General features: G+C 38.0%; 1 protein-coding gene across 1 annotated transcript in view; it reads right to left on the bottom strand.

Moving 5' to 3' along the window:
• LOC126199009 (nucleolar protein 6) overlaps positions 1–12,784 on the bottom strand; it is a 160,191-nt gene that overhangs the window by 13,039 nt on the left and 134,368 nt on the right. The window contains exons 17-19 of the mRNA XM_049935689.1: positions 6,560–6,813; positions 2,285–2,493; positions 1,987–2,184 (exon numbers count right to left, since the gene is read on the bottom strand). Of these exons, the coding sequence (XP_049791646.1) occupies positions 1,987–2,184; positions 2,285–2,493; positions 6,560–6,813 (661 nt within the window). The remainder of the gene's footprint in view (positions 1–1,986; positions 2,185–2,284; positions 2,494–6,559; positions 6,814–12,784) is intronic.

Genomic DNA, 12,784 nt, shown 5'->3' with positions numbered 1-12,784 from the left:
AAACAAATTCAAATAAATGCAGTCAGTTGGAAAGGTCATGGTGACTGTGTTTTGAGATTGGAAGGGGGTACTCCTCATCGATTTCATGCAACCTGGGATGACTCCGAAGATATTGTGAAACATTGACCATACTCTGGTGAGCAATCCGGAATCGCCGGAGAGGACGACTGACGGAGGGAGTAGTGCTTCTTCACGACAACACTCGACCCCACGTCGCTCGTCAAACACAGGAGCTTTTGAAGAAATCTGGGTGGACTGTTGTGCCCCATCCCCTGTACAGCCCGGACTTAGCCCGCAGCGATTATCACCTCTTCCCCAAGCTAAAGGAACAATTAGGTGGCAAATGTTTCAAGAGCAATGATGAAGTCTGAGCAGGGTTCACAAGCTTCCTCAACGGATTGATGGGAGACTTCTTCAACATAGGAATACAAAAGCTGGGGCACCGTCGAAAAAAATGGAGACTACGTTGAAAAATAGACAAAAGTGTAAGCTTTTCAATTATATATAAATTAATAACAATAAACAATGTTTTCATTTTGTAAAACATATGGGAACCTCACTTTTGCTACAACCGTCGTATTATTATTCCAAGTTATAGTGTGCGCAAAATAAAACTGGTCTGGAAAATATTTAGAATAAGACAGACATGATACTGACCCCTGTTAATGACCATCACAGAAGATGCTGGAAATGACAGTCATTGATATTGATGCAATGCTGTTCTCGACTTATCAAACTGTATGAAACTTGTAGCAGCTCTACCTAATGAATAGCAGCAATACCATTTTCAATGTTTTGCTGTAATTCTTTCAGTGTGCGAAAATTATTTGAGTACATCTGACCCTTCAATTTGGCTCTCAGGAAAAAAACTCCAGGGAAAGAGATCAGGCGATCAAGGTAGGCAGGAGATTGCACTGTCTCTGCTCATTGTCCTCTCCTCACGGAATGCTTTGTATACTCATCACAAGGTTACCAAGGCATTGCATGCTCTTGTTAGACCTTCTTTTGAGTTGATCCACATGCAGATTAATGATCATGAATAGTTTCTGGACATAATGGTCAGCATTTTAACAGTTATGATGTGGAAACTGGGTAATGGGCACCGAACACCAATCTTGAGATTATGCAACGGCTCTTCAAAGTACAGAGGGGGATCTTCTGATCCATAATGATGCATGTTCCATGAGTTCACATACAGGCTAGACCAGGCCTAAACTGAAGAAATGAAAAACTGAGGATCGAAAAGTACTGATGTCAGTTCACTAAGAAACCACCAGCAGAATCCAACACATGGAAATTCATCTGGACACTTTAAAATTCATGCGTAAAAGTAAATTTGTAAGGATACACATGAAAGTTCTTTTTCACAATGTTTCAACATGATGATCTCTTAATTCACATTTGCACAGATAAATGGCATTGAGGTTTTGTCACATTTTGTTTGAGGCTTTCCTTCATTTGGGAAATTTTTCCGATGTTCTAATTCTTTTTGGATGGTTACAGGTTATATTTGCCAGGTCTGTTTCATGCCATTTTGTCACTAAGTTTTCCATTGAAGACTTTGCCGGAGGTTTTGCACAAAGAATCCTGCACACGTTTTCCACAAATTGTGATTCACATAACATGTGACAATGAACACGTGCTGTTCTATCATGAACACCATTTTGTGTTGCATTGGTCACTAAACACATCTTCTCCTCTCACTCATTCAAACATAATAACAAAGCGAAGTACTCTGAATAGAGCATGCAGGAGATGCGCATATGCAGACATATGAAAGTAAGCAATGGTATATCGAATTCACAGTTTCCAGCATTTTCTCTGATGGGCAATTTTCCTGTTCAGTGACAAGTGTCAATTCTACATCAGCCTTATAAAAAATTTATGTGCCACTTTTATTTTGCCCATCTTGTTTAAGTTTATTCTGGTAAGTATATGGATCACAAATCACTTTCTCCTAAAATTTAGTGAATCATGATTACTTACTCGCAATTCCCTTAAATAGCACTGAACTGGATCAAATCCAACAATGGGGATTTTTTCTGGTTGTTGTGGTTTATATGGTGGAAGTTTTGAAGGTTCCTTGTCAACTTTAGCGTGCAATGATTCACTTCTTCGTGAAATTAATGATGGATGTAAGTATATGACAACATCATAAAAATCTAATGCTGGAGAAAATAGTGCCTGTAATAAATAAATAAAAGGAAATTACAAATAAATCTTTTTAAAACAAAATATTGACTCACATTTATTTCATAAGCTTTGTAACAATCTGATATGTTACCTGGTAATGAAGAGAAAAAGTAGATAATTGCTCTTCTATAACTTTCAGTGCTTCCACTGCAAGGGAAGTGACATGTACAAGTACCGCTAAGGATGGAGCTTCTTTAGTCCATACTGAATGCACAGTGTCACCTGGTGTGGCAATAAAGAGTGGTGGAAGAGACTTGCGAGCATTGTGGAAATGTTTGTCAATTGAAGTCACGGTCTCATCTGCAATAATAATAATAATAATAAATTAAACACTGCAAAGAGACATGATATACCACACTGCAATGTTAAATAAATACAAAAAGATCATGAGGCCACATTCATAAATGGAAAGTTACTGAATGTGTTGGCCAGATAAAAGTAATTCTTGTCTGAAACAGAGGGTATTAGTTCTTACAACGATTTTTATAAAACTTGATAGGTTATTCAGAGTAATCAGAAGTGGTTTAATCTTCAAAAAGAATTCACTAATAAATATCAGGTGACACTGTTTTCTTTAAAAGAATAGAAAACGTGTCAACACAGGCCAAAAAATGTTCTTCATGGTGGCCACAAAGAGAAAAGCAATATTTATCAAAGATGGGAAGGGTGGGAAGATTATGGTATACATACACAAAACAAGGAATGTTTGGCTGCACAAACAAAGATATGACAAAATACTCTCACATAAATGATTTTCAAAGCCCGCCAGAATGCATGAATCTTGCTTGATCTCAGCTGATATGTGGCGTTGCTACCGATACAAACACTACAATTGCTGTACTGCAATGCCACTCCCCTATTGCCAGTCAATAAGTGATTGCAGCAGCACCATAAAGCTCACGCTTTCAGTGATTTATTCACCTCGCAATTTTATCGCTAGCCATAACATACCACTGTGTCTTGGTTTAAATTCCACTACATCTTGGTTTCTTTCTTAGCTTGCTTGCAGAATTTGTTAGTTATAATGCTGTCTCCAGTATCCATTTCCCCCATTATTACTGTTGTTGTTATTGTTGTCATTGTACTGACAGCCCCAAGCTGGTTGGCCAGCCTCAGTGGATTCCCCGAGTTGTCCCCAATCTTTTGACAAATCCTGGTCATTATAAGTGGCAACATGATACATGGTCAGGCGGTCACTCTTCCTGCTTTTGACTTCACTATTGCTCCTACGGCTGCCTTCATTTAGACTTTGTGGGCCCTTTTCTGGGCTCTAATGGTTAATAGTTGTGAAAGCTTATTCTAATTATCCATATGTGGTCAGCATGGCATCCATCGTAATGGACATGACAATTAAAGTGCTCGTCCACATTCTGGCCATTGAAGGACTTTCCCGAACCACTATAACAGCCAATGGTCTCCAACTGATAGTGACAGCTCTTACATCATTTCTGCACCTTCAATACCACAAAAAACCTTTTCAGTCCACCATTTCACCTATCCTCCAATGACAAAATTGAACGTATGGTACATACATTTAAGCACCAAATATTGAAGCTGTTGGAAACAACCATCACCACAGCTTTGCTCAAGATATTCCTCCATATACAACCACTCCCATAAATGATCATGGCCCAGCAGAGCTCCTCCATGGGAGACAATCTCAAACTCAACTCGATCTCCTGGCCCCGCAGCCCTGGGAATCCAGGGCCCAGAAATATTCACTGGGCTCAGCAGCATGAGCATACTCATACATGACAAACAACACAAGGATACCAGCTTTAGTGGTCACCACTGATGGCTGGTGCCTTATGTCTGATGAGACGTGCCAGAAAGGGGTTTGGAGTACTGGCATACCAGCCAACTCAGTCTGTGCCAACTGGCTGCACTGCTGCTCACGATCCACCCTGACGTAAAAAGCTCACCCTTGCAGAACACCAGCAGTGGTTTCCATGGACACAGACATGGAGGTGGAGGACTCCACACAGCCTCTGCAACCACAGTCACTGATGCCCACATTGCTGCATCCAAGCATGATTCCGAATGCTCCCAATTCCTCACACTAACCAGCAGGCTTAAGTGCCAGGGCACCAATTGTGCCCCCAATTCACCTTCTGAAGCATCGTCCAAGGTGCTTCTGGCCCTATGCGCCCATTTTAGGGGGAGGGATACAGTATCTGGGCCTGGAAACTTTGAAAGCCCGTCAAATGGATGGATCCACTGATAGACAGCACTGCTATAGCTGTGAACGCTAGCAAATTCTGTGCTGTGGCACCAGTCACAGAGTACTGCAATGCCACTCCCATCTCACAGGCAAACAACTACTTGCAGCACTCTGCTTTCAGTGGTGTACTTGCCTCGTATTCGTGTCACTCGCGGTAATGCACTGTTTGTTGTTTCTTGTTTCCGTTTTGCCACATCTCGGTTTCTCTCTTGGATTACTCGCAGGATGTTTGTTTGTCATGGTATTTCCATTGCCCATTTTTCTCATTGTTATCTTCTGTCCATACTCAGCAGCTGTCGTTGACAGCCCCACGCCAGTCATCCAGCCTCTGCAGGTTCCTTGAGTTGTTGCTGATCTTTTGGTAAATCTCAGTCATGATAGAAGAGACAAATGTTTTCAGCAAAGACAGATCTTTATTATTATTATTATTATTTTGCTGTTTCAATAAATTTGATTGATTTCAATGTCTCAAAATAATTTCAAGCATAAGTTGTTGAAGTAACAGCCATCAACAAATTACTGGTATTGTTGTTACAATAATTCAGATAGAAAAATCTCCAAAATGATACTCAAACATCTTCTGACCTTGTATGTTTTCCTTTTGCAACCTTTATAATGCTTCTGCTGCATTATCCTTACAGTCCCACGTCATCTAACATTAATCTGCAAGCTGAAACATTTTCTTCCTTGCAGTGAAAAACTGCACTTCTTTTTCTGTGCAGTCTCTCTTTCTTGTAATTTGTCTAGCATTTTTCCAGTACCTTGATTCCACACTGAAACCCATTTATGGTTGGAAAAATCAATTTCAATTGATTAAACATTTTCCAGCCACAAAGTTCTTTAGCTTCTGGAATTTTCCAGAGGGTAGCAAATCCCATAAATATGCCACATTTTTCAACAATTCCTATGGTTCCCCAGTGCCAAAACACCACATCCACAATAATAACTCGGCACACAAAACTTTAAAAAAAAAAAAAAAAAGGTTCAACCAACGCAGAGAAATCTGATTCTGCATATGCCATTGGACAACAATCAACAAATGTAACAACCCTATAGAAGAAGCTGTTTTCATGACTAATTTCTTATCTAAACTGTACTATATTCTTTCCTGAACTATGCCTGCAGCATAATCTATTTAATAAACATTTAATCATCCTTCAGTTAATGTTGTGTACTTCCTTTATGTTTATATCTATGGTTACGATTTTGGGGTGTTCTTCACATAGATCATTTTCAACCAAAGTTTAAGTATGTTTGTATTAAGTTACCAGTCTGAAAATCAAGGAGAAAACTCCTTATAAATCATCACCAAATAAGGATGAATTTCTGTTGCCAATTAAATAGTGACACACACTATCCACTCAGTTCTGTCATTATTTAACACTCATTTTGGCACTGCTGCTGAAATACACATCTCCATTTCTCCCATCTACCAGTACCTCTCTATCCCCTCTTTGACCCAAACATCTCCCTTCTCCCAGTTGCCATCATCGCTTCCAATCCAACGTATTCATTTTCCTGGGCAACCACATGTAAACACTGTCACCCCATTCTGGGGTGTGAATTTTCATTATCGTAATAAAAAAATTAGGTTATAAACAACGAGAAAGATTAATGAATGGTTTGCACTCACTGAAGCTGGAGTCACAACTGAGCCAGCAGCATTACAAATAAAATAGCACTTCATTTCAGAGGGAAAAAAAGAATATTTTTATGAATTCCAGTACACTAACCCCTATTCATAGTCTGAGTCTGACTGACTAGTTGAACACTTTGTAAACTATCAAATCTTTCCATATACTACTGGTTTCTCCACTTTTCTCTTTACAAAATTAGGATGGAGCTTAAAATTTGTAATCCAGATGTTTACAAGTACTGTTAAAATTCTTACATTTTACTGCTGAGATCTTCACAGGAAAGAGAATACATATAAACATTTTTTGCGCCACATCCCAAGATGTTTGATTTAAAAACAACATATATTAAACTCTTACTGTACACAGCGTTTTTAACTCTACCTGCAGGGAAGTGACAGGTAATCAACTGTATAACATTACAGTAAATTTTCCACATACAGTAAATTTTCCACATACAGTTAATTTTCATGGACAGTTAATTTTTGTAAGGCAAAAAACTTCAACTTACTATCGAGTTCACTATTTATGTTGACAATCAATGGCTCCATGTGCCAATCAGTGTATGCAAGTCTATGAAGAAAACGGAAAAAAGCACATTGTGGTTGTTGAGGTGGCTGATACGGCCCAGGAGATGAATACAGTGATGCAACAATTAGTTCTACAGCCATAGCAGGCATATGACTATCATCAAGCATCTGTGAAGATAGCCACCGTTTTGCCAAACACGTTGCTGGTCCATATGATGGATACTCCTGATGCAAACTGCAACAGCAGAATACTGTATAATCTTGGTCCACAAAAACAAATAAAAGAGAAAATGATAATAGTGTTATGTATTCTAGAACATAAAATAAAGTAGAAACTAAGAATACAAGCACAAGTCTGCCCTACAAGGATAAAGATCACTAATGGCATCTTCATGCGATGGGTTTAATAACAGACTGTCTGTAATCTGCATTTGTTTTCTTTACAAGATACTTATTTTACTATATATCATTACTCCCTGGTATTTGCATGGCAAAAGTGGCTTCAACTGTGACTAGCCATGTAGTGAATTGCTACTACACTTTCAATGTCATGACAGTCGCAACATAGATTCTCTACACATAAGTTGTCAGTACTACTCTTAATGCTATCAAATAAAGATCTGGCAGTGAAATTCTGAATTCAAATTCTTGCTAGGATAGGCTAGATGCCAATAATGGCAGTGTATTTAAAGTTGTAAACTGCTCAACAATATCTAGTGACTTTATTACAGATCCTATTGTAAAATAAACTAGGTAAAGAATAGTGTAAAAGGTGGGTCACGTGTGGTAATCAGATGTTACAGTAGACCACCCACCTTCGTAGCTGTAGTGACAGGGATTCAAGTGAGACTAACTGAATGATTTATCTGGAAGACACTTCAAGCAGTTAGTTATAGAACCAAAAGTCTTGAATACATTTGAACTTCTTGAACCAGTTAATGAAGAGCAGAGTATCAGTGATCATGTTACTGTTGTTGCAGGTGTTCCAAGGAATGTTAACAAAGGTGAGAAGAATATCTTTGTTATGTAAGAGTAACAAAAAACAAATTAAAGAATATCATAGCAGTCAACATCATATATTTAACTCCAGAGCCGAAAATATAAAGCAGAACAAATCACTGCACAAAATTCTTTAGACCAGTAAGAGATGGTACAACCCACAATACTAGAAAAGTTCTCAGAAAAAAAATTCATCACAGATTTGGGTTAAAGTCTTGTTGATAAAAGCAGAATGAAGCCAAACTCATTATGAAGAGGCAATGTGAGAACTGTTCAATTAACTCAAAAGTAAAATTTTGCTAACCAATCTGACTAAAAAACTTAGTAATTTTTAACCTTACCTAACACCAGTAAGTGGATTAAAATCATCTATTTGATCACTCTGTGACTACAATGGCACCAAAATGGAAGATGACAGAAATAAAGCCGAAATAGTGAATTTTGTCTTCAGAAAACTGTAATTTGGTTTCCTCTTTCAACCATCACACAAACCAAGAGATGGCAGTTACTGAATTAAGTGACTGCAGAATAATAAATAGATCAAAATTATCAAAAAGAAAGAAAGTGATGAGACTTACCAAACAAAAGCGCTGGCATGTCGATAGACACACAAACAAACACAAACATACACACAAAATTCTAGCTTTCGCAACAAACGGTTGCTTCGTCAGGAAAGAGGGAAGGAGAGGGAAAGATGAAAGGAAGTGGGTTTTAAGGGAGAGGGTAAGGAGTCATTCCAATCCCGGGAGTGGAAAGACTTACCTTAGGGGGAAAAAAGGACGGGTATACACTCGCACACACACACATATCCATCCGCATATACACAGACACCTCTGTGTATATGCGGATGGATATGTGTGTGTGTGCGCGAGTGTATACCCGTCCTTTTTTCCCCCTAAGGTAAGTCTTTCCGCTCCCGGGATTGGAATGACTCCTTACCCTCTCCCTTAAAACCCACTTCCTTTCATCTTTCCCTCTCCTTCCCTCTTTCCTGATGAAGCAACCGTTTGTTGCGAAAGCTAGAATTTTGTGTGTATGTTTGTGTTTGTTTGTGTGTCTATCGACCTGCCAGCACTTTTGTTTGGTAAGTCTCATCACTTTCTTTCTTTTTAGATATATTTTTTCCACGTGGAATGTTTCCCTCTGTTATATTCATATGATTAAAATTATCAATAATATAAGGGCACTGATGAGATACGTGAGAGATTCTAGACAGGTTACACAAAACACATTGCTCCCCTTCTAACAGTAGCTTATTGTATGTCATTACAGCAATGAATGGTATCTAACGATTCGATACAAGTGCATCTCATTCTTGTTTTTAAGAAAAATCATTCAAGTGATAAACATGATTATAGGCATATATCACTGACATAAATCTGTTGCAGAACTATAGAACACATTTTATAGTCACACATTATGATCTGTATGGAGAACGAAAAAAATCACCTCTTTAAAAATTGACATGGATTCCACAAAAAGAATTGTTGCGAAACTCAGCTCGTCCTGTTTGTGCACAAGATCCAGAGTGCATCAGTCAATGGCATCCCAGTTAATGCCGTGGTCCTTGACTTCTGGAATGCACTTGATAGAGCTATATGTTGTCATTTAACAAACAAGGTATGAGTTTACCTTGTATTGAACCAGATTTGTGACTGGATTCAGGAATTATTAGCAGACAAAACTCAACAATCATTCTTAATAGGGCAAAAGTAATTCGGAGAGAACCCCGCGGGATTGTTACTGGGTTGTTACAGTTTATAAAGTATATTCAGAAACTCCATCTGGCTGTCCATGTGGATTACACTGTTGCTTATAAGCAGGCTGTAAGACCAAAAGGCTGCAGTGAAATGCAGTAAGACCTGCAGAGGCTCAGCAATTGGCACGGGGGCTGGCAGTTGACCTTACATATAAATTATTGTAATGCATTGTGGACAAATAGGCAGATAAACCCATCGCTTTTCAACTGCACTTCTGGTGCTAAATCACTGTGTACAGTAAAAACTGTAAAATATCTAACAGTAAGCATCAACAGTGACTTGTATTAGAATGACAGGAGAGAAAGAAAGAAAGCCAAAGTTCTTCACTGGGAGTACCTTATGAAAACGTAATTCACCAATGAAATTAATGGTTTACATAATACTTGTTTGACCCATTCTGAGTACTGCCTGTCAGTCTTGGATTAACAGAAAAGACATAAAAGGTGTAACAAAGGGCAGCATCTTTCATCACGATCTCATTTAGCATGAGTGAGATTATTAAGAAATATCCAGTTGCAGATGCTACAAGACAAGCATCATGGAGAAGTTTACTGTTAAAAGTCTGAGAATGTATGTTCCAAGAAGAGTCGGGCAATATATTACTTCCATCTACAAATGTTTTGTGAACTGACCAAATGAAGAAAATCAAGAGAAATGTGAGCTCGTATGAAGGCTCATTGAAAGTAGTTTTTCCTGTGCACCATTTGAGGTTGAAACAGGTAAGTGGGGAAATAGTGGTACCAGACGAACCCTCTGCCACACACTGTAAGATGGCTTGTGAAGTATAAGTGTAGGAGGAGATACAGATGTAGATGGGTACACAAAATTTACAAAAAAGGCCCTACTGAATTATGGATACTGTAGTTACCTTCAGAAGTGCTGAGCCACCAGAGGCATACTCACATTTAAAATACATCATCATGAACTTGTGACAACACTAGCCACAGTCTTCTTGTAAAAATAGCAAATAAAGTGAAACACTTTTACACTTTTCAGGGAACTTCATAAAAAATAGTGTAAATTTTGGGAAATTATGTTTCAAGCACATACTTGATTTTTATTATTAACCAACATATTTGATGAAAAATCCAGGATTTAGTTTTTCTCCAATTACTTCTGGTGAATTTTTTGCTATCTGGTTTTCAAATTCATAGAAACATTTGAAAGTTTTGATGTCTGCTGCAAAAATTTAACATAAGTCTGAAAGTAATTATGAGACCTGGACAAATGTTATATATATATATATATCTGCTTGTGTCTGTATGTGTGGATGGATATGTGTGTGTGTGCGCGAGTGTATACCTGTCCTTTTTTCCCCCTAAGGTAAGTCTTTCCGCTCCCGGGATTGGAATGACTCCTTACCCTCTCCCTTAAAACCCACATCCTTTCGTCTTTCCCTCTCCTTCCCTCTTTCCTGATGAGGCAACAGTTTGTTGCGAAAGCTTGAATTTTGTGTGTATATTTGTGTTTGTTTGTGTGTCTATCGACCTGCCAGCGCTTTTGTTTGGTAAGTCTCATCATCTTTCTTTTTATATATATCTCAAACTGCAGACAAAAAGTATATTTAACTTCAAATCATAAAATCCACTACTCTGTACATTATAAATGACTTTTTAAGAAAAATAACCAATGTATAGGACAGAAGTTGGTAACAGGTGACACTGGTGATTACATAAGATGGTGGATTCAATGACAGAAATACATTCTATCTGATCATACATGGCACTGAACACACACAACATCATTATATTGAGCCCAACATCTCTATCAGCTGACTAATGGTGGCATCCATTTTTGGGCAACTTCTAGAATACTGTTCAATTTATTTTAATAGTAGTATTTTCAGTAGAGGCTTTTTTATTACAATGGCAAAATTTTGGGCAATGTCTGACTGCTCAAAAAATATTTGAAAGGAAGCAACATTTTGCTGCATGAGTGAAGTCATTTTGAAAACACAAAAAAAAGTTTGCAACATGTTTTTCCAGATTAAGTAATGAATATTTTGTCTTCTATTCCTGTAGAAGCAGTAAAATAAATGATTTAAGTACAACTATTCAGTAATTCACTAGAAAACTGTAATGCTGTTGCCTGTAAAAACAAATATTATCAATACTTGAAATCCCTACAAAAACACATAGCAGAAAACGCTTAACACTAGCTTTCAAGCTCTTGCTCCTTTCCTAGTAGATGCACTCACATTCACACACACACAACAACCTAAATGTCTACACCTGCGGTAGCAGTGAGACTGATTATTGTAAGTAGTTGCCTGGGTAAAGGTGGGGACAGGATACGGAAGGTCACACGAGGCAAGGCATGGGTAGCAGGATAAAATGGTTCAAATGGCTCTAAGCACTATGGGACTTAACATCAGAGGTCATAAGTCCTCTAGACTTAGAACTATTTAAACCTAACCAACCTAAGGACATCATCACACACATTCATGCCCAAGACAGGATTCGAACCTGCGACCATAGCAGCAGCGCGGTTCCGGACTGAAGCACCTAGAACTGCTCGGTCACAGCGGCTGGCTGGTAGCAGGATAGTGTGAGGCCTTATACTAGTGTTAACAGTTTCCTATTACATGTTTCTGTGTGCAACACCCAATCCTCTATAGGTAGGTGAATGTTTTTCCCTTATTTTATGTAAAACTACCAATACAATTTTCAAAATTGTTTTTGCCTGGCCAAATGTAAAAACAATAAGGACTGCATTAATGTTGGGAATTTTGGAGAAATTAAGTTAACTACACAATTACACGCATAATACCGATATTAATACAAGCCATTCAAGTGTTAAAATTTATGCCTGATTTCATCTATAAATGAGAAAAAGAGTAAATTTTGACTCCATTTCACACAGTGCATATTGACAAAATCTTAGCTTTTTGCCCTCTGTCACATGACTTGGATGGTTTCAAAGCTTAACGTGGCGTCCTACAAAGTTCGTCATGAAGTTATATGTACATAGATACATAACATCATCATGAAATATAATGTAGGGCACAATATAGAATGGAATTTGCAGTTAAATTTTAGCTGTGTTGTTAGGTCCTTTTCCAACCCGTGCTTTGTAAACCAGGACATATTCCGAAAGAAGTGCCAAAGGTTTGTGACAAATATGATTTTATTACAATTGCTTAGTCTTTTCTTTTAGTTCCAATGTACGAACCACTTAGGAAAACACTGCTGTACATATTCCATAAAAAGCAATATGCCATACGCCACTTTATAACATCTCCCTGCAAATCAAAGTTAAAGTTTATTTCTTTTTTTCTTTTTTTACAAAATAATATGTCAACAACTCCCGTGTACTTCACAAAGAGGTGCCACACCTGAATTGGTTTGAAAGAAGTACGTGTATTATCCGGAAGACGTACTACCATAGCTGTGTTTACCATTGCCAAATTTTCTTACATTAGGAATATTACTGAAGTTTTATCCCAAC

This window comes from Schistocerca nitens, chromosome 8 (genome assembly GCF_023898315.1).
Source record: "Schistocerca nitens isolate TAMUIC-IGC-003100 chromosome 8, iqSchNite1.1, whole genome shotgun sequence".
In the NCBI taxonomy this organism is placed as follows: Eukaryota; Metazoa; Arthropoda; class Insecta; order Orthoptera; family Acrididae; genus Schistocerca; species Schistocerca nitens.
The sequence above is the reverse complement of the archived record's forward strand: the minus strand, read 5'-3'. Positions and strand labels throughout refer to the sequence as shown.